The sequence below is a fragment of the Podarcis liolepis genome, assembly GCF_965112155.1.
Source record: "Podarcis liolepis genome assembly, chromosome: 13".
Taxonomy (NCBI): domain Eukaryota; kingdom Metazoa; phylum Chordata; class Lepidosauria; order Squamata; family Lacertidae; genus Podarcis; species Podarcis liolepis.
The window spans coordinates 6632359-6654751 of NC_139573.1; the positions used below are offsets into that span (position 1 = coordinate 6632359).

The 22393-nt window shown below is 48.4% G+C and overlaps 1 protein-coding gene across 2 annotated transcripts; it reads left to right on the top strand.

The window, feature by feature from the left end:
* Nucleotides 1-216: 216 nt before the first annotated feature.
* LOC310692189 (dehydrogenase/reductase SDR family member 4-like) lies at nt 217-22314 on the top strand. 2 transcript variants are annotated; one of them, XM_083472853.1, is made up of 9 exons: nt 217-349; nt 584-758; nt 4063-4240; nt 6641-6742; nt 7730-7800; nt 8952-9003; nt 12307-12441; nt 13555-13610; nt 21194-22314. In XM_083472853.1, the coding sequence occupies exons 2-9, from the start codon at nt 625-627 to the stop codon at nt 21306-21308; spliced, it is 843 nt and encodes a 280-aa protein (XP_083328979.1). In that variant the 5' UTR covers nt 217-349; nt 584-624; the 3' UTR covers nt 21309-22314. The 2 variants fall into 2 exon arrangements, with proteins under 2 accessions (XP_083328979.1, XP_083328978.1); XM_083472852.1 differs by lacking the exon at nt 217-349 and having other exon boundaries at nt 356-758.
* The last annotated feature ends 79 nt before the right edge of the window (nt 22315-22393 follow it).

Consider the following 22393-nt stretch of genomic DNA (forward strand, 5'->3'; position numbering starts at 1 on the left):
AAAAAATGCAGGATGCAATTTTCCCCCTTTCCTTCCCGAATAATTACAGGGAGTCCGGCGTGAGCAGAGACTCTTTCAGAGACGCGTCGGGTACCCTCCTCCCGCTTCGGGGAGCCTCACCCGCTGAGTTATCGCGGTGCTAGGAAGGCCTCCTCTCCTTCGCCCCTCCCTCGCCGCTCCCCTCCGGCCCGGCCGCGGCTGTCGGCCGCCAGAGGGCGCTCGCGCGCGCTCCCCATTTAAAGCGAAAGTGCTTAAATAGGGACTAAACCCTCCCACTTCTTAGACGCCCTCGGTTGCTTAACTGGGCGCTCCCCTTCCTGTTTCTCCCCACGCGGGTAGAGGATCTCAGGTGAGGAGTTGGGGGGCGGGGCGGCGATCCTTTGTTGCAAAGGAGTCGACGCGCAGCCGGAAAGCGAGCAAAGGGCAGATTTGAGCCCTGATTTGGGCAAGAGCCCAATGTTGCAATGCAATGCAATGCAAACGCAAACGGGTCTGTTGCAATGCAGGCGGTGCTAAGTTAGGGGAGGAGGAGAAGAGGCGAGGAGGCTGGATTTGGAGCCTCGCCACTTTGGACTTCTTGCAGGAGCCAGAGTCCACGGGAGGCGGGACCCACGCGAGGCCAGGATGTTGCGCGCCCTCGCCAGCTCCGCGCAGCCCAAGCAAGCGCTCGGTCGCCTCCTGAGGATGAATAGCACCGGGGCCAAGGCGCGGGGGACCCTCGCCGACAAGGTGGCCTTGGTGACCGCCTCCACCGAGGGGTAAGCTCCGATGGGGCTCGGCTCCTTTTCTGGAAGGAGTTGCTTTTTTTTTTTTTTGCAGGGGGGGATCTGGGTGCCCGCGAGGCAGAAGCACTCTGCGCGCTCTCAGTGGCACTCTTGCCCCGGCGCATCTTTCGCTGGCGGTGGAATTGAGGGAGGGGACGTCTTCACGGCTAATCTCCGAGTCGCGTTAAGCCCTCGGGATCGGTTTTGAAGAGGAGACAAAAAGAGGATTCTTGCCGCTCTGCTTAAGGGATAAGTGTGTCTGTGTGTGTGTGTGTGTATTGTTGCTGAACGGGAACCCACCCGAGTTTTAACGGAGATTTTTAAAACCCTCAAAGCATCCGATTGAAAGTCTTTAAGGTAGTGTTTCCTAAAAGCCGTATCCAGCTCTGCTTCTAAAGATCAGAACGCCTTAGCATTTTTGTTTTAATCGTGTGTTTTCAATGAACAAAGTTTTGCACCTTCCATTAAGAGTCCTTTCCTGAAAAGATGAGCAGTGGTTATTCCCCTGAAAAGTGCCTGGATCGGGTCTCTTAAGATCATGAGTGCAAACGCATCATGCATTTTAGCGTGTGTAAGAATCCCTTTGGGAACCGGCCCAGGCATTAGGCAGGTTGATACCACTGCCTCAGGTGGCAGAGAAGCAGTGCTGCCACTGGTGCTTATTTTGGGCACAATTGTATCAATTTTGGTCGAGACACACCACCCCTGATCCCTGAAACTAGTTTAAGGATGCTGGGAACTGTAGCTCTGTGAGTGGTAAACTACAGTTCCCAGGATTTGGGGGGCAGGGGGTTCAGATCTATGGTGCATACACAGCCCATGGGTTGAAGGTTAAAGACCAAGCTGAGATTTGAGCCAAGAGCTTTCAGCAATTAACCAGTGATAAACCCTGTTGAATATAATGGAACTTCCTTCTGAGTAAACATTCACAGGATTAGGCTGTTGGCCACTAAATTACAACCAGCTCTCAATGATTAACTAATTAGAGGGAACATTTTTAAACCACTCTGGAAACTGTAGTTTTGTGTGGGGAGTTGGGGTCGCTTAAGCGCTTGGCAAGGGATGCAGGTGATGCTGTGGGTTAAACCATAGAGCCTAGGACTTGCCGATCAGAAGGTCAGTGGTTCGAATCCCCGCGACGGGGTGAGCTCCCGTTGCTCAGTCCCTGCTCCTGCCAACCTAGCAGTTCGAAAGCACGTCAAAGTGCAAGTAGATAAATAGGTACCACTCCATTGGGAAGGTAAACGGCGTTTCTGTGCACTGCTCTGGTTAGCCAGAAGCGGCCTAGTCACGCTGGCCACATGACCCGGAAGCTGTACACTGGCTCCCTCGGCCAATAAAGCGAGATGAGCGCTGCAACCCCAGAGTCAGCCACGACTGGACCTAATGGTCAGGGGTCCCTTTACCTTTAACATCGCTTGGCACCCTTAACAAACTACAGCTCCCAAGATTCATTGGGAGTTTAACATGGTATCACAGCACTTTTCAGTGTATGGTGTGAACAGGCCTTAAGATAGAATCATAGTTGGAAGGGACCCCGACGATCATCTAGTCCAACCCCCTGCATTGCAGGAATCTTGCCCAATGTGGGGTTCAAACCCATGACCGTGAAATTAAGGGTCTCATGCTTTGCCAACTGAGCTGTCTGTAAGATTCAGCTGCCAATCTAGCTGGCTTCTATACATGGAACAGAAGGGCGGGATATCTTGTCCTTTGCCTCGGTCACCATCTTGGACTGGCATTGCTTCTCTTCCCTTTCTATGAATTGCAGACACGCACACACACCATGTTGAACTATAGATTGTAACCTCCTCAGGGCAGGGACCTAGACCGATTCTCCAAGTCTTCTGCACATCAATAGTACAGTGGTACCTTGGTTTGCAACCGTTTTGTGGTTTTTTTTATAAGATATTTATTAAGAATTTTAAAACATTCAAACAATACAGCATATTTAAGTCAAAAGAAAAAAGAAAGCAAAAAAAGGCATAAGAAACATACCAAAATACAGACAAAAAAAACATTAAAAAAGAAAATAGTTCATTTTCTTGAATATCATTTTCATAATCATCTTTCATGACTCCCTCACGTCTCCCTTTTCTGTTTCCCTGATTACAAAATCATATTCCGCAATACTTCACCTTCTTTTAAGAATTATTTTAAATTATATACTTCAACAATTATGTCTCCAACTTTACCTCTTGTTATCAAAAATTTAAATATTTATACTTGACATAATGTTATTCCAATTTCATATTTGTTCTTATAGTTCAATTATTTCATATTCCCTTCCACTAGTTTACTAATGCCATATTGCTTTTGTATCTTGCATCATTTTAACATTCATAAAGTTTTCAATGCTTTTGCAAATAGTCCTTAAACTTTTTCAGTCCTCTTCCACTGTCTCTTCTCCCAGGTCTCGGATTCTGCCAGTCATTTCTGCCAATTCCATGTAGTCTATCAGTTGCGTATGCCATTCTTCCAGAGTGGGCAAATCTTGAGTCTTCCAATGCTTTGCGATGAGTATTCTTGCTGCTGTTGTTGCATACATAAAGAAAGTTCAATCCTTCTTTAACACCCTTTGGCCGACAATGCCCAAAAGGAAGGCCTCTGGTTTCTTAGGGAAGGTATATTTAAATACCTTTTTAAACTCATTATAGATCATTTCCCAGAAAGCCTTGACCCTTGGGCAAGTCCACCAAAGGTGAAAAAATGTTCCTTCAGTCTCCTTACATTTCCAACATTTATTGTCTGGCAGGTTTGCAACCATTTTGGATTACAACCACGTCAAACCCTGAAGTGTGTGTCCCTTTTTTTAAATTACAACCCTTTTTATTATTATTACAACCCATTTTTTTCGGAGGCCCCATTGGCGAAAGTGTACAACCAGACCTCCGGAACAGATTATGGTTGTAAACCAAGGTATCACTACTATATAAACAGCAGTAATAAATATATCCAGCTTTGTGCTGAAAACCAGTGTAGGCTTAGGTTCCCATCTCCTTTTCTGGGGAGACAGTTCCCCCCCCCCCCGTCTCGTTTATTTCCTCAATACAGTGGTACCTCGGGTTACATACGCTTCAGGTTACACAAAAGCTAACTCAGAAATAGTGCTTCAGGTTAAGAACTTTGCTTCAGGATAAGAACAGAAATCGTGCTCCAGCGGCGCGGCGGCAGCAGGAGGCCCCATTAGCTAAAGTGGTGCTTCAGGTTAAGAACAGTTTCAGGTTAAGAACTGACCTCCGGAACGAATTAAGTACTTAACCCGAGGTACCACTGTAAACTTATACATTCTTGACAGAATTGGCTTAGCAATTGCCCGCCGCCTGGCCCAAGATGGCGCCCACGTGGTTGTGAGCAGCCGCAAGCAAGCCAACGTCGACCGGGCCGTCGCTGAGCTACAGACGGAGAACCTGAGCGTCTCGGGGTTGGTGTGCCATGTGGGGAAGGCCGAAGACAGACAGCGCCTTATCAACGCGGTGAGAGCCAAGGCTGTCTTGAGGCGGGGGGGAGCATATTTAAAGCACTGAATGATTTCGCCCCAAGGAATCCTGGGAACTGTAGTTTGGAGTACTGAGCATTGTTCCCCTCACGGAGCTACCGTGGTTTAGCAATAGTTTCTCTGGGAATTGTAGTTCTGTGAGGGGAATTGGGGTCTCTTAGCAATTCTCAGCACCTTTCATAAACTTCAGTTCCCAGGATTCTCTGGGGGAAGCCACGACTGCTTAAAGTACTATGATTTCAATTTATGGCATTGATGCGGCCTATTTTCTTGTTTATGGTGGCCCGCCTCAGAATGAGAATGGCGGGTTTTGAACTGCGCCCTCCAGGGTCCCTTCATAGGATGACCAGTAATGGTGGACGCCCACCATCCGTCTCTGTCTTCTCCTGCAATGTGCCGCTCCAAGACTCTTGGGTGCCCTCCAGACGGGTGACGGCAAAGCTAACGGCTGCAAGCAGAGTAGGCAGCCTAGAAAACTCCCAGAATCCTCCAGGCAGCCATTTTGTAGGTCTCGCACAAAGGCAGCCTGACCATGTTGGCTCAGAGAAGCCGAGGCTTGCACAGGAGAACGTTCTGGAAGATTGCACCTTTATTAGTTGAAAACTGTGTGGCATTTCCCACCCACCCACCGACCTCGGGCACCAAAATCTCTGGGGCTGAGCCTGCCCTACACACTCCGTTTCTGTTCCTCTTCTCCCCCGTTCCCCAATCAAAGAGGGTCAAGTTTATTTTAAGTTAAATTATTACGGTATTTTAATATTTTGTTGGAAGCCGTCCAGGATGGCTGGGGAAGCCCAGCCAGATGGGCGGGGTATAAATAATAAATTATTATTATTATTATTATTATTTTATGCTATCCTCAAATTCTCTTCTGCTCTGATTTCAAGAGAGCAAATGGCCTTTCACTCCACAGCAGGTAGAGCGCCTGCTTCGATCCCATCCAACTCTCAGGAGGAGTTGGACTATACAAGTCTCTAAAGTGGACTTGCTGACTCTTCTCTCCCAAGGAAAGTGGTACCTCGGGTTACATATGCTTCAGGTTACATGTGTTTCAGGTTTCAGACTCCACTAACCCAGAAATAGTACCTCGGGTTAAAAACTTTGCTTCAGGATAAGAACAGAAATCGCACAGCAGCGGTGCGGCGGCAGCGGGAGGCCACATTAGCTAAAGTGGTGTTTCAGGTTAAGAACAGTTTCAGGTTAAGAATGGACCTCCAGAACAAATTAAGTACTTAACCCGAGGTACCACTGTATGGGGAAACAGGAGACCTATAGATTCCCAGGAACGGGGTATCCCTGATTTGGCTGGCACCGATAAAAGACTCTTTGGTTTCAGAATCGGGAGGAGCAGGGCGAGGTGGCTGTGCCCTATGGCAGCGTACGCATTGTACATTTAATAAAACACATTTGAAGCATGGGGCTTCTCCTAAAGAATACTGGGAACTGTAGTTTGCTGAGGGCGCTGGGAATTCTAGCGGTCTGGAGGTGGTAAACTACAGCTTCCAGGATTTATTTTTTTGCCACATGCTTTTGTGCGCATGCCTTTTCCAACAGCTCCTATCCAAAGATATCTGTCGCTAGACCTGTTTTACGGCTTCTGCTTGCTCCCAGGCAAGGAGAAATTTCATTGCGTTACAAACAGGGCAGCTCTGTGTCAAATTTGCATCCCGTAGGATTGAAATGTTTGTCGAGGGGTGGGGTGCTGCGAAGCGGGGCGTTGCGTGCATTATTAACATTGGTTTATTTACTGTATTCAACTTATATGTTGTTAGCCGCCCTGAGCCCGGCCTTGGCTGGGGAGGGCGGGATATAAATAAAATTTATTATTATTATTATTATTATTATTATTATTATTATTATTATTATTATTATTATAGCCCACCTTTCCTCCTGAAGGAAACATATTCATAATAAAACATTTTTTCACAAAAAAACTGAAAACACTTAAAAAAATCCTAAAAACTGCCACCTCAAGGTCTCTTTCAGACAACATCTGGTTGGCCCCTGGGAAGACTGGGTGCATGGCAGGGGGTTGGGCTGGATGACCTTTGGGGGTCCCAACTCTATAATTGTATGGTTCTGTGACTAGAAGGTGCCCCCCCCTTTGGCCTGAGCCCGGCAGCCAGGCTGTCTTGATGTTCTATGAGGGGCTTGGTTTTTAAACAGAGATTCCCTGTTTGGGGAAGCTTTTAATGTTTAATAGGTTATTGTATTTTAATATTCAATTGGAAGCCACCCAGAGTGGCTGGAGAAACCCAGCCAGAGGGGTGGGGTATAAATAAATTATTATTATTATTATTATTATTATTATTATTTATTTATTATTTATTGTATTTGTAGTGTGTTCGCCTTGCTCATTCTGTGCCTTGTGCTGCAGGCCCTGGAGCGCCACGGAGGAATCGACATACTGGTCTCCAACGCGGCAGTGAATCCCTTTTTTGGCTCCACTCTGGACGCCACAGAAGAAGTCTGGGACAAGGTAAGGGGTTCGGGGCGGGCGGAGGGAAAGGACTGAGGTGCTGAGGATGAGCCCCTCGGGGCAGGAAAGGGGCATGAGCTCAGCCAGTGGGGTGATGCGGCACAGTTGGCATAGAGCAGAGGCTTCTGGGAAACACAGTGTTGCTCGAACCAAGGCTGGGATGCAGGAAGCTGCCTCATGTTGGGTCCCATCCATTCACACTCGCTCTCAGCTTAAGCCGACTTCGCAGAGCTGCTGTGAGGGTGAAATGGGGAGGAGAGCTATGTGCCTTGAGTTCTGTGGAGGGGAAAGCTGTGTGTAATAATAATAATAATAAAAAAGGTAAAGGGACCCCTGACCATTAGGTCCAGTCGTGGCCGACTCTGGGGTTGCGGCGCTCATCTCGCTTTATTTGCCGAGGAAGCCGGCATACAGCTTCCGGGTCATGTGGCCAGCATGACTAAGCCGCTTCTGGTGAACCAGAGCAGCACATGGAAACACTGTTTACCTTCCTGCCAGAGTGGTACCTATTTATCTACTTGCACTTTGACGTGCTTTCGAACTGCTAGGTTGGCAGGAGCAGGGACCGAGCAACGGGAGCTCACCCCATCGCGGGGATTCGAACCTCCAACCTTCTGATCGGCAAGTTCTAGGCTCTGTGGTTTAACCCACAGCGCCACCCGCGTCCAATAATGATAAAAAATAAATAATAAATAAATCCTGGTACACCATTGCCCTGCGGGGGACTGGATGGCCGGTTCACCCCTCCTGCTCAGGGAGAGAAGGCCTCTCTCAGCTCCTTGTTTCAGAGAGCAGGGTGGGTGGGTGTTTAAGTACGGTTGTGATTTTTTTTCTTGATTTTATTGCCTTTAGCTTTTTTTACAGTCAAACGATATATAAATTATACAAAAACAATGAAGGGGGAAAGTGATTAGGCAGTGGGTGGGAGAGGTTTGCAAGTGACCGGTTTTTAAAAGCCTTTTCCTCCTTTCCTTCATCTTCAATTAGATTTTCGACATCAACGTGAAAGCCGCAGCCCTTCTGATCAAACTGGTCGTACCTCACATGGAGAAAAGGGGGTGAGTTTTTGTGCTTGTGTGTTGTGGAAGAGGCAACTTGGCGGTTGGGCAAGGGGTCTTCTGTGGCAGTGATAAAATTCTTGTCTATATTCTGGTCACCAATCAAGCAGATAACCACGAAGATCTCCTTGCAAGTCCACCTGTTCTGTGGTGAGCTTCTGGCTCCTCACCTAGGCTCCGTGTCACGCTTCATGTCTGCTTCAAGTTTCTGGTCCTCATTGTGAAACGTCCCACTTCTGTAGCCCTTCCTGTGTCCACCCACCTTCTGTTGATGGGGAAAGGCCTCCGTTCTGTTGACCTGTGGGACTTGCGGAGAAGGTCACCTTTCATAAAGGCAGGCCAGAAGCCATTCAGTGGCTTGGCCACTGACATTTGGGGGGAACTATGGAGCACATCTGAGGAATTATTGGGGGGAGGGACTCGGTAGCCCTTTATCTGGTACAGAGTTGAGGCCATGTTGCTAGACCTCATGGCCAACACCCTTGTTTGAGACTTTTTCAGTCCCTCTGTGGGTTCAGGGAACAGTAACCACCAACCATTTTCTCAGGTGATGATGTTGTTGTTTAGTCATTTAGTCGTGTCCGACTCTTCGTGACCCCATGGACCAGAGCATGCCAGGCACTCTTGTCTTCCACTGCCTCCCACAATTTGGTCAAACTCATGCTGGTAGCTTCAAGAACACTGTCCAGCCATCTTGTCCTCTGTCGTCCCCTTCTCCTTGCGCCCTCTATCTTTCCCAACATCAGGGTCTTTTCCAGGGAGTCTTCTCTTCTCATGAGGTGGCCAAAGTACTGGAGCCTCAGCTTCAGGATCTGTCCTTCCAGTGAGCACTCAGGGCTGATTTCCTTCAGAATGGAGAGGTTTGATTTCTCAGGTGATAATGGACCCCAAAGCACTCAGTGAGTTACATGGCGGAGTGGAGATTTGAACCCAAGACTCACTGATCCATGGCCAACACTTGAACCACAAGCAACTTTTCTGAGGTGAACTCCACCCTTCTCCCTGGTCCTGACACCGTCACCCTTCCTCAGGGCTCACTTCTGCAGCCGAATTTTCCTTTCAGATGTCCGCCTCACGTTACGTGGTCCCCATCATGACTCCTCTCAGCCTCCATCCTCATTCGCTCTTGTTAACCTGCTTTTTTCTTACAGAGGTGGCTCCATCGTTATCGTCTCCTCCATCGCTGCTTTTTCCCCGTTTCCGGTGAGTCAGCTGTTTTCCATTCCTCTGCCAACGTTGCCCTTGTCCTTCTGGGTCTAGACCTTCCCCATCCCTTCCTGTAGTAAGAACATTAGGAGATCCCAGCTGCTGGATCAGGCCAGCGGCACATCTAATCCGGCGTCCTATTCTCACAGTGACTAACCAGATGCCCCAATAGGAAATAATAATAATAATAATAATAATAATAATAATAATAATAATAATAATAATAATATCTTGATTGTCATTGCCCCCTTCGGGGACAATGAAATTACTTGACTGCTCCATAAAAACACTAATTAAACAATACAGTATAATACAGCAAGGGAGATTAGATGACTTTCAAAGTCCGGGCTTCCCATTCAGGGCCAAGATCGCTCTGGAGAAGAAGCTGTTCTTAAGACGGCTCGTTCTTGTCTTCATCGTCCTGTATCTCCGTCCCGACGGCAAGAGCTCGAAGAGACAGTGACCAGGATGCGATGGATCTTTTACTATGTCCAGTGCCTTCCTATGGCACCTTGTGGCATAAATCTGCTCTAAGGTGGAGAGTGGGCAGCCAACAATGCTCTCTGCTGCCTTAACAACCCTGCACAACCCCATCCTGTCCTGGGTAGTACAGCTTCCGTACCACACACATAAGCCATAAGTGAGCACGCTCTCAATGGCACAGTGATAGAAGGCAAGCAGCAGTTTCTGCGAAAGATGGTTATTCCTTAGTATTCTCAAAAAGTACAGTCTCTGCTGCGCCTTCTTCACAAGCCCCCTTGTGTTGACACTCCAGGACAGATCCTCTTGTAATTCAGTGCCCAAAAATCTGAACGTTGTTACCCTCTCCACACAGACCCCATCAATCAAAAGTGGCTGGACGTTGCTCTTCTGTCTCCTGAAGTCCACCACAAGCTCCTTTGTCTTCCTTGTATTTATGAGCAAGTTGTTAGCTCTGCACCACTCTGTCAGCCGCTCCACCTCATCTCTATAATCCGTTTCACCCTCCCTTTCATGGATGAGCCCAATCACGGTTGTGTCATCTGCAAATTTAACAACCCTATTACTAGGGTGAGTAGCGACACAATCGTACGTGTAGAGAATATAAAGGAGCGGACTGAGTACGCATCCCTGTGGTGTTCCTGTGTTAGTCTTAAGCATATTAGAGGTATAAGGGCCCAACCGAACCCTCTGGGGGCGGTCTGACAAAAAGTCCAATATCCACTCACAAAGTGATAACGGAAGCCCCAGATCTTCCAGTTTAGACATCAGACGTTGTGGTAGAATGGTATTAAATGCCGAGCTGAAATCTAAAAAAAGCAGTCTGGCATAACCCCCCGCTGCTCCAAATGTGCAAGGACGGCATGGAGGGCAATCGCCACAGCGTCCTCTGTCGATCTTTTCGTTTTATAAGCAAATTGGAATGTGTCCAGTCCCTTTGGTAGGCAGGCAATGACATAATTTCGTACCAGCTTTTCAAAGCACTTCATGATTATAGGTGTGAGTGCTACTGGACGAAAATCATTCAGATCTTCCGGGTTATATTTTTTTGCTATTGGAACGATAATAGAGGACTTTAGGCAGGATGGAACAATAGCCTGGGCTAGGGATCGATTTAAAATCCCAGTGAAAACTCCTGCTAGTTGATCTGCACAGTCTCTCAATACCCTTCCAGCTACCCCATCCGGCCCTGTGGCCTTCCTTGGGTTGATTCCCTTCAACACCTTCCTCATCTCTTCTTTTTCCACAGAGTCTACTATATTCCTTTGTACTGAGGATGGTAATGGTGGTGATGATGGCAAAGCCTTCACAGGGAGTGGTGGTGGTGGTGTTGGTAAAGCCTCAACAGGTGTTGCTGCAGATGTTACTTCAAAACGGGCAAAAAAGGCATTCAAATCCTCTGCGAGGGATGCCCCTCCCTCGTCTGCCAGGGAGTCCTTGGATTTATACCCTGTTAATTCTTGTACACCTTGCCACACCTGCCTGGTGTTGTGACCTTTGTAAATAGGTCACAATATAGATTTTAACCTCTGGGGAAAACTCTGGAAAAGTGACTTGAAGTTTACAGCATGTTCTTTGAAGGAGAACTACCTGAAAATTATTTACAGATGGTGTTGAACTCCGAGTAGGCTTGCTAAGATGTATAAGACTGAATCAGATAAGTGCTAGAGATGCAAAGAGGTGGAGGGAACGTTCTTTAATATGTGGTGGACTTGTAAAAGGGTAAAAGAGTACCGGGAAATGATCCATAACGAATTGAAAACAATGTTTAAAAGTGCTTTCCCTCCCAAAAACCAGACTAGAGTCCTTTCTGTTGGGGATAATTCAGACTGAAATTCCCGGGTGTCACAAAAGGTTATTTATGTATGCCACTACTGTGGCCCGTGTTTTGTTAGCCCCAAAATGTAAAACGAGTGAGGTCCCAACTAAAGAAGAATGGCAACTTAAGTTGACAGAATATCCACAGCTTGCATACTTAACATATAGAATAAGCGAACAAGAAGAACATATGTTTAGAGAAGATTGGAAAACGTTTATTGAATATACAGTGGTGCCCCGCAAGACGAAAAACTCGCTAGACGAAAGGGTTTTGCATTTTTTGAGTTGTTCCGCAAGACGAATTTCCCTATGGGCTTGCTTCGCAAGACGAAACGTCTTGCGAGTTTGTTTCCTTTTTCTTAAAGCCGCTAAGCCGTTAATAGCCGCTAAGCCGCTAATAGCCGTGCTTCGCAAGACGAAAAAACCGCAAGACGAAGAGACTCGCGGAACGGATTAATTTCGTCTTGTGAGGCACCACTGTACGGGAAATAACTGTACAGCTGAAAACACCGGCAGCATTAAGATAAATTCAACAGTGTAAGTTAGTTATGATGGTTGTTATAATGGAAAACTGAAGTTTCTGTAAAATATGCAGGGATTTATGATATGTAAAATGAACCATGGAAAGAGAGGAAGGGAAGTCACTGGTATCTTAAGGGTGTATAAATGAATACTTTAAATTGTAAGACAGAAAATTTAATAAAAATTATATATTAAAAAATGCAAGCAGGACATCAGTTCACCAACGCCATCCACTCTTGTGATTCCCAGCAACTGGTTCCAACTCAGGAACGGCTCTGCCAAGCTGGAGCTATTGCTAGTAAACATTGATAGCCTTCTCCTCCCTGAATTTTGAAAGCCATCCACATTGATGGCCTGCATCCCTTCCCCAAGGAAGAGGACCGAAGTTGCGGTGCAACAACATCTGGGTGCCCATGGTTGAAGAAGGCCGCCTTAGGGGAACGGTCTTGTCAGCCTCCTGAAATCTCTTCCTCCTCTTAGGGATTGGGCCCCTACAACGTCAGCAAGACAGCACTCCTGGGTCTCACACACACCCTGGCTTCCGAACTCGGCCCCAGAAACATCCGCATCAACGCACTGGCTCCCGGCCTGATCCGCACCAAGTTCAGCTCACCTGTGAGTATCGGGGAAGCTGTGGACGTAGGTGCCTCCTGTTTATTTACTGTATTTTTTGCTCTATAAGACTCACTTTTTCCCTCCTAAAAAGTAAGGGGAAATGTGTGTGCGTCTTATGGAGCGAATGCAGGCTGCGCAGCTACCCCAGAAGCCAGAACAGCAAGAGGGATCACTGCTTTTGCTGCGCAGCGATCCCTCTTGCTGTTCTGGCTTCTGGGATTAAGAATATTCCCCCCCCTCCTCCAAAAACTAGGTGCGTCTTATAGAGCGAAAAATGTGGTATTTATCCCTTGCCTTTCTTCCGCCATCACGGAACCCATGCTGTAGTGTGTGTGCGTGCTTCTCGCGAGAGATCCTGCCCACCCTTTGCAATCTTTCACATGTCCCACCTTTACCTGAGGTACCCCTGGCTGGGGCATGGGGGGCGGGGAGAGAGAGAGAGAGCCATCTTGTGTGTCAGTGACCAGCTTTTGGAACTCCCTGCCTGGAAAGATTATGTTTATAACCACATTTATTACTAGCTGTTCATCAACCGTTCCCAGGCTGGGTTGCAACAGTTAAAAATGTAAAGCAGTCAGAACAGATCACAATCGCAGGAATAGGGTGGGTTCTGAAAACGGATCGTTTCAAGTGTCAAAGACCGAGGTGAAGAGGTCTGTTCCACTTCATTCCACCTGACAAGATATTCCTGTTTCTTGGGGGTTTTAATGAGATTCTTTATCTGCCCCTTCTGTCTGTTTTAATTTTCTGGTTTTTTATTTATTTTATTCTATAATGTATTATTTTTTAAAGCGTTTCACTTGCACCCTATCCTCTGACGGCATAGATTTCAACGGGAGCAAGGTGTAACTAACTGCAGCTCTGATCTTATACGCACTTAAAACTGGGAGCGAGCCTCGTTGAATTCGGGCTGGACTTGGACTCCCACGAAGACAGAAATGTTTAGAGCAGTGCTGTCTGTCTGAATCCAACCCAAAGTCAACAGAAGTTGAAATCTGTCATAATTGGGCTGGGTTTTTATTTTTATTTTTTTTATGTCTTCACCTACAGGCACAAATTCAGGGTATTGGTTTTATCATAGAGGCAAACTGACTGGGCATCTTCTCTTTCCAGCTCTGGCAGGACAAAACCATGGGGGACAAATTGATGGAAACCATGAGGATACGGAGGTAACGTTCACTACACAAACAAACACCCACTGGTCAGCAGGTCTGTGGGCCAGCTATGGGCCACAAACGGAATCTGAGGGGACTGTACCACATCACTTGAATTGGCCGCCGGGCCCTGAGGCCCCTTTAAAAGAAGCCCCTCGCCCACCCACTAATGTTGGGCACAAGCAACTCGTCTTGCGAAGCACGGTTTTAACGGTTTTAAGAAAAAGGAAACAAACTCGCAAGACGTTTTCGTCTTGCAAAGCAAGCCCATGGGGAAATTCGTCTTGCGAAGCAACTCAAAAAACGAAAAACTCATTCGTCTTGCGAGGCATTCGTCTTGCGAGGTATTCGTCTTGCGAGGTACCACTGTAGATAAATAGGCAGGAAAATAAATGACGTTTTCATGCGCTCTGGTTTCTGTCACGGTGTCCCATTGCGGCAGAAGCGGTTTAGTCATGCTGGCCACCCAACCCGGAAAGCTGTCTGTAGACAAATGCCAGCTGCCTCGGCTTGAAAGCGAGATGGGCGCTGCAACCCCATAGTTGCCTTTGACTGGACTTAACCATCCAGGGGTCCTTTACCTTTACCCTTTACCTTTTTTTCCAGTGGAATGCATCTGAAGAATGGGGCTTGGCTGTGTCAGAGGGGGTCTGATCTGTATGCAAAAAGTCTCAGTTCTGGTCTCTGGTGTCTCTCTAGGTTTATATATTTATTGGGTTTATATACCACCCTTCATCAAAAGATCTTGGGGAGGTTCAGATGATTTTAAAAAACAAACCCAAGATAAAAGCACTAGTAAATAATCAAAAGCAACAAAGCCCCACCTCCCACAAACTCATTTAAAAGCCTGTAGAATATTAAACAGCCAAAGGCATGGTTGAAGAGGAATGGGGGGGTTTTTTTGCCTGGCGCCTAAAGGTGTATAATGAAGGCACCAGGCGAATCTCCCTGGGGAGAGTTTCTCACAAGCGGGGGCCACTGAAGAGAAGGCCTGTTCTGGTATTGCTGCCCTCGACCTCTCACGGAGGAGCCACATGAAGAAGGGCCTCGGAAGATGAACACAGGGTCTGGGTCGGTTTATAGGGGGAGAGGCGGTCCTTGAGGTATTGCGGTCCTGAGCCATTTGACGTTTGTTAGGGGCAGAGTTGGGGAACCGTTCTCAAATTGAGAGCCACATTCTTTCGTGAAGAGCCTTTTGTGGAGAGCCCCAGCTGGCGCACTTGGTTGCACATAGCACACCGCTGCATGCAGAATGTGCTATACATCCAAAACCACCTCATCCTGAGTCAGACCTAGTTCAGTATTGTCAACTCTGGCTGGCAGCCGCTCTCCTGGATTTCAGTCCGGGAACATTCATTCCCAGCCCTATCTGGAGGTTCGGTATGAAAGCGAGTGACAAAATGTTAATACATTGTGGGATCTTTATTATTATTATTTAACCAGCTTATGATAAGCCTAAAAACCTTGATTTGTGTTCTGGGGGGGCGTGCTCTGCTGCCAAACTACAGCCCCTCCCCAGAAGCACGGATTCACTCGCTTCCTGCCGCCACCCCAAACCCACAGCAGTAAAGGCTGGGAAAAGGCTATAAATGCATGGAAGTGGGTGGCAGGGATGATTTTCACGGAGAGCACAGTTCGGCAGAGGAGGTTTAGCCCTTCCCTCCTTTCCCCAGCTGCACTCTCTGCAAGTATCGCGGAAACCCGCCTGCTGCAAACACGGAGCCATTAGGTTTTTTTTGAAAAGTCTCCTACAAAAACCATTTTTTTGCAAGCCTGATTGCAATGTGGAAATGGGGCGGGCAGTTACTGGTGTGGGGGGGTGTGTGTCACAGTGCATGGGGTGCGGAGGTTTAACCCTTTCCTCCACAGCAATGAACTCCACCCTAGGTAAAGGTAAAGGGACCCCTGACCATTAGGTCCAGTCGTGACCAACTCGGGTTGCGGCGCTCATCTCACTTTATTGGCTGAGGGAGCCGGCGTACAGCTTCCGGGTCATGTGGCCAGCATGACTAAGGCGCTTCTGGCGAACCAGAGCAGCGCACGGAAACGCCGTTTACCTTCCCGCTGGAGTGGTACCTATTTATCTACTTGCACTTTTGACGTGCTTTCGAACTGCTTGGTTGGCAGGAGCAGGGACTGAGCAACAGGAGCTCACCCCGTTACGGGAATTCGAACTGCCGACCTTCTGATCGGCAAGTCCTAGGCTCTGTGGTTTAACCCACAGCGCCACCTGCGGAACTCCACCCTACTCACCCACAAAAAGAACCCCAACACACACACACTGCAATTATGCTTGAAGAGAGCCCCTGTTTTGAAGCACACGGTCCAGCCCTCTTGCCTACCCCCTCCTCCCAACCCTTGGGGAGCTGCTGCCGCCTAGAGTAGACAACACTGATCAAGATGGATGTGGATTAAGGCCCCACGGTGTCTTAAGCAGCTCTAGCTAGGCCTGAGTCCTGACACAACCTGCAGGCCATTTATTTATTAAATATCTATACCACCTGTCATCTATGAGTATCAAAGAGCAGTTTACAATATAAAAACACAAAAAGTACATGACATAACAGGCAGCAGTTTTTTCAAACCCTGCAAGGTTTGAAAGGCCATAGATTGGCTATTTAAACAAAGATCTGGGAGAAAAGTCAAGGTATGTAAGGAAGGTGCCAGGCAGGCCTTTCTGGGGAGAGCATCCGAAAAGCAGGAAGCCACCGCAGAAAAAGCCCGTTCTCATGTTGCTGCCCTCCAGGGCTCTCACAGAGGAGGCATGCAAAGAAAGAGCCTCAGAGGATAATTGCAGGGTCAGATGGGGAGAGGTGCCCCTTCCTCGTATGGGCTCTCGGTGCTGGCAACAGTGGTGTGAGAGGCTGGAGTCGAGGGCCGGGGAATGGGGTTGCAGGAATTTGACCCCATAGGTGGTGCTGTCGCCTAGGGAAATTCATCTGGGAGCCAACGGCCACCCGGTGGACTCTAGAATGGGCAGACAGATTTGAGGCTGGTTGAAGAAGAGCAGGAGGAGATCTCTGTAGCTGGATCAGGCCAAGGGCCCACCTCGCCCCTGATCTCACAGTGGCCATCCTGATGCCCCTAGGGGGAACTTGCAAGCAGGACGTGAGTGCCACGACAGTCTCCCCACTTGCAATTTTCAGTGATGGGCATTATTGTAGAAGAGTTTGGATTTGATATCCTGCTTTATCACTACCCTAAGGAGTCCCAAGTGGGACACGGGTGGTGCTGTGGGCCTAGGACTTTCCAATCAGAAGGTCGGCAGTTCGAATCCCCGCGATGGGGTGAGCTCCTGTTGCTCAGTCCCTGCTCCTGCCAACCTAGCAGTTCGAAAGCACATCAAAGTGCAAGTAGATAAATAGGTACCACTCGGACAGGAAGTTAAACGGTGTTTCTGTGTGCTGTTCTGGTTCGCCAGAAGCGGCTTAGTCATGCTGGCCACATGACCTGGAAGCTGTACGCCGGCTCCCTCGGCCAATAAAGCAAGATGAGCGCTACAACCCCAGAGTTGGTCACGACTGGACCTAATGGTCAGGGGTCCCTTTACCCTTTTTAAGGAATCTCAAAGCGGCTAGCATTCTACTTTCCCTTCCTCCCTCACAACAAACTGAGGGGTGAGTGAGGCTGAGAGACTTCAAAGAAGTGTGACTGGCCCAAGGTCACCCAGCAGCTGCATGTGGAGGAGCGGAGAATCGAACCCGGTTCACCAGATTACGAGTCTACCACTCTTAACCACGTCACCACACTGGCTCTTTTTGCCTCCAAACGGGTGGTGGAGCCTAGCCATTCTGGTTGGTAGCTGTTGATCGCCTTACTTTCCCCATGAATTTGTCTCATTTTATGCATCCACCTGTCTGGAAAGACAATGGAGTGTGCCTCCGTGGGCAGAGTCGAACCACTGGAGAATCGCAACACCCGCTGCGGCTGCAGAGACCCGCAACTTGTAACTGCTGCCTCCAGCATGGTTTCTGCTGCGTTAGCAGCAACCAAAATGGCCTCTCTGGGGCGCAGGCCTGGGTGGTGTTTCTGGGGGTCCTGGGCTGCCAGACAACAAGACCCCCCCTCTCAGCCTGGCTGATGTGGTCCAAAGGAAAGCAGAGCAATATGTTTGGCAGCAGCCTGGTTGCAGGAGTTGCCGGAAGGAGACTTGCAAGGCGCCATCCAACCCCCTTAGGAACTTCATTCCAGATTTGTGTAGGGTTTACTCCTTAGCCTTTTCTTCTCCTGAAGATATCCCACAGGGCCGCGGGTAATGAATTTTGTCTAATCCTCTTTATTAGCTATTCAAATGGGTGGCCGTCGCCACCTCTTGCGGGCAGGGGGCAAAATTTCAAAGTTTAACTGTTCATTGTGTGAAAAAGTAATTCCTTTTGCCTGGCTGTGAAGCTAGCGATATTCAGCTACGTTGGATGGTCGCAAATTCTAGTATTATGAGGGAGGGAGAAAAACATTTCTCTATCCACTTTCCCCAAACCGTGCATAATTTTTATACACGTCTGTCATCTCTCCTCCCCACCACCCTGACATACCTTTAAACAAACTAAAAAGGCCCAAGTGTGGCCTCAGTTTTTCCCCTTGACTTGAACCCATGCAGGTTCCAGGTGCGCAGTGGCGTAGCGTGGGGGGTGCAGGGGGGGCCGGCCGCACCGGGCGCAACATCTGGGGGTTAGGGTTAGGGGGCGCAAATCCACGGGTTAGGGGGCGCGAATTACTTGCCTTGCCCCGGGTGCTGACAACCCATGCTACGCCACTGCAGGTGCGAAAGACATAACATTTTGAATTGAAGATCACAGCACCCTTAAAAACATCCTCAGCTTAGAGGTAACCGGGTCTGAACAGTTCTTTCTTCCAACAAAGTTCTCTCTCCTACTTAGTGTCTGACTAGCACCTGGGAGGAGTTGTTGTTTAGTCGTTTAGTTGTGACCAGCTCTTCGTGACCCCATGGAGCAGAGCATGCCAGGCACTTCTGTCTTCCACTGCCTCCCGCAGTTTGGTCAAACTCATGCTGGTAGCTTCGAGAACACTGTCCCACCATCTTGCCCTCCGTCGTCCCCTTCTCCTTGTGCCCTCCATCTTTCCCAACATCAGGGTCTTTTCCAGGGAGTCTTCTCTTCTCATGAGGTGGCCAAAGTCTTGGAGCCTCAGCTTCACTATCTGTCCTTCCAGTGAGCACTCAGGGCTGATTTCCTTCAGAATGGAGAGGTTTGATCTTCTTGCAGTCCATGGGACTCTCAAGAGTCTCCTCCAGCACCAGAATTCAAAAGCACCCATTCTTCGGCGATCAGCCTTCTTGATGGTCCAGCTCTCACTTCCATACATCACTACTGGGAAAACCATAGCTTTCACTATACAGACCTTTGTCCGCAAGGTGATGTCTCTACTTTTTAAGATGCTGTCTAGGTTTGTCATTGCTTTTCTCCCAAGAAGCAGGCGTCTTTTAATTTCGTGGCTGCTGGTTCAAATAATTAAACTCACTGGGTGATCTTAGGCCAGTTATTCCCTCTCAGCCTAACCTCCCTTGCAGGGTTGTTGTGAGGATAAAATGGGGAGGGGGAGAAGAACCATGTATGCCGCCTTGAGCTTCTTGCGGGGTGGGATGCAAATGTAACAAATTAATTGGGAACCCCATGGGCCGGGATTACAAACTTCATTCCACTCACAACTGAAACGTCTCCTCAGGCCTTGAGTCTTGGTTGACCACAAACTTGACATGAGCCAACAGTGTGACGCGGCAGCTAAAAAAGCCAATGCAATTCTGGGCTGCATCAATAGGAGTATAGCATCTAGATCAAGGGAAGTAATAGTGCCACTGTATTCTGCTCTGGTCAGACCACACCTGGAGTACTGTGTCCAGTTCTGGGCACCACAATTCAAGAAGGACACTGACAAACTGGAACGTGTCCAGAGGAGGGCAACCAAAATGGTCAAAGGCCTGGAAACGATGCCTTATGAGGAACGGCTAAAGGAGCTGGGCATGTTTAGCCTGGAGAAGAGGAGGTTAAGGGGCGATATGATAGCCATGTTCAAATATATAAAAGGATGTCACATAGAGGAGGGAGAAAGGTTGTTTTCTGTTGCTCCAGAGAAGCGGACACGGAGCAATGGATCCAAACTACAAGAAAGAAGATTCCACCTAAACATTAGGAAGAACTTCCTGACAGTAAGAGCTGTTCGACAGTGGAATTTGCTGCCAAGGAGTGTGGTGGAGTCTCCTACTTTGGAGGTCTTTAAGCAGAGGTTTGACAACCATATGTCAGGAGTGCTCTGATGGTGTTTCCTGCTTGGCAAGGGGTTGGACTCGATGGCCCTTGTGGTCTCTTCCAACTCTATGATTCTATGATTCTATGATTTAGAATAACCTGACTGTGCGCGTGGAGTACTTAGCAATCTTACTATGCTTTCATTTTTAAAACTTTATTTCTGTGTTCTGCTTGGCCCACTGCGCATGTGCACATGCGTGCTTCCTCTCCCCCCCCAATGCGCCCCAGCGCATTTGCGCATTGGTTTAAACAGTGCACGAAAAGCAAGCATCGTTATTGCATCAGGGTTCTCAGGCGCTTTAGTTGCCTAATTAAAAAAAAAAGGGGAGAGAGAAAAGAAGCAAACAGACAACTGCAGAAAATTGCACATGTGGCAATTGTGGAATTGCTTCTGGAAATTCTCCAGGTTACGCAGGAAGGCAGAGCAGAGCAGAGCAGTGGTGGTGATGCAGAAACTTACAGAATGATAATGAAATGGAACGAGGGACATCCAAGCATCCCAAGACTTTAGAGTGATCTGTCAGCTGCAGCCTCGGTCGTTCTGGGTTGAACAGCAATGAAATCCAGGCCTGGATTAGGGGTTGGTTATCCACAGGCCTTGTTGGCACCATCTTCTTCCTCTTACCTAGATTCACCTTTCTTCCTCCTGCCTCCAATTCCTCGGCCTCATCTCCTTTCCCCACCAGGCTCTGCCCATAGCTGTCAAGCGTCCCTTATTTGGTGGGACAGTCCCTTATCCCAGTGCCATGTCCCGCTGCTGTCCCTTATTGATGATGTCCCTTAAATAAGCTACTGAAGGTAATGGGGCCCTTTCTATGTCCAGCTGTCCTTTGTCAACAACAAATTGCTGCTGGTTTTTTTGTGTTGAATATATGCTATATGGTAATTTATGGACCTAATAGGTATCTAAAGCCATTTGCACGCAACAAAATATGTATTTTATCGAAGTAATTGTTGATCCCTTATTTTGGCTGCTGATCCCTTATTTTCGAGGCTGCTGGTCCCTTATTTTCAAATCTGTAAGTTGACAGCTATGGCTCTGCCCCCTCCTTTTCCCCGGCCCTGCCCTTGGGCAACGGCTATATTCTGCCTCCACTGTCAAGAGGCCACAGAAAACAACTCACTGGGGAATCTCATGTGAGCAGAGTGCTGTTGTGCTCAGGTCCGGCATGCAGGCATCCCAAGTTGGCTACTGTGAGAACAGAATGCTGGACTAGATGGGCCATTGGCCTGATCCTGCGGGCTTGTTTCACGTCCCTACATCCTTTCATTGCCTTGCTTCCACCAGGAATGCCCGCTAACCAGATGTTTCCCTTTCCTCCCTCTCTTCCTTAGGATGGGAGAGCCGACGGACTGCTCTGGCATAGTCTCCTTCCTCTGTTCCCCGGACGCCGACTACATCACAGGGGAGACCGTGGTGGTGGCTGGGGGGGCCCCATCCCGTCTCTAATGGGATGGGGGGGGGTCCGGCCTGCCTTCCTACTCAGCCATGTGAACGACCAGATGGATGGTTTCGCATTGCCCACTATGCACCCCAGGAATAAAGATGTGGGGATGTTGACTGAGGGGGGAGGGGGTGCTTGGCTACTGGAAGTGGGGGGCACAGTTGCTCCCCCAGAGGAGAGATGACAGGGCGAGACACAGACGTCTCTCTTAATAAATGGGAAGATGGCAAGGGGGAAATTGATCTCTGGGTCTCATTTGAGATCGTATGTGTTTTTAAAAAATACCGTATGGTGGTGGTAATTATGATTGGTTTATTACCCACCCTTCACCCTGAGGTCCCAGGGTGGTTCACAATGATTTAAATGAATTAAAACAAATTAAAGGGAGTTATAGGGACACAGTCCATCCCTGGTCCAGGTTTGTTGGAAGAAGTTTTGGTATCATCTAGATCAGTGTTTCTCAAACTTGGGTCTCCAGGTGCCTTGGGGCTACAGTTCCCACCATCCCTGACCATTGTTCCTTCTAACTAGGGATGATGGGAGTTGTAGTCCAAAAACAGCTGGAGGGCCACTAATCTCTATGAAGTTCGTCAGGTAGCACAGTTCCCATTGGGATGGGGAATGACCCAAAGCAGTCTTTTCCAACCTGGGCTCTCCAGATGTTTTTGGACTACAACTCCCATCAGCCTCTGCTGGCTGGGGCTGATGGGAGTTGTAGTCTAGAACCATATGGAGGGGCCCAGGTTGGCAAAACCGGGCCTTACAGCTTACAAATGCTTCCCTGTGTAACTGGGGGGGCCCTTCTGGAAGAACAAAAATCTCGAGAACTGGGAGAGGTGTCTGTGTGCGTGTATTACGGATTTTAGGGGTCACTTTTGCAGAAAAGTATTGGGGCGCAGGAAGTCTTTTGCGAGGGGAGGGTCAGGTCTGTGGCGATTTTCCGCCTGTTCGTTTCCCAGTGTGCCTTATTTTTCTGTCGACTTTCACAATAAAAGTGTGTCTCTGACTGAATCCTTTTGTGGGCGCCTCTGTTTGTGCGGGGGAACCCCAGCCCCCCAAGGAAGGGGTTCTCAGCAAGGGTGGAGCCTGA

Coding starts and splice junctions, on each gene's coding strand:
- LOC310692189 (XM_083472853.1), top strand. CDS start 625: ATGTTGCGCGCCCTCGCCAGCTCCGCGCAGCCCAAGCAAGCGCTCGGT. Junction 12,442..13,554: donor GCACCAAGTTCAGCTCACCT/GTGAGTATCGGG, acceptor TTCTCTTTCCAG/CTCTGGCAGGACAAAACCAT. Junction 13,611..21,193: donor GAAACCATGAGGATACGGAG/GTAACGTTCACT, acceptor TCTCTTCCTTAG/GATGGGAGAGCCGACGGACT.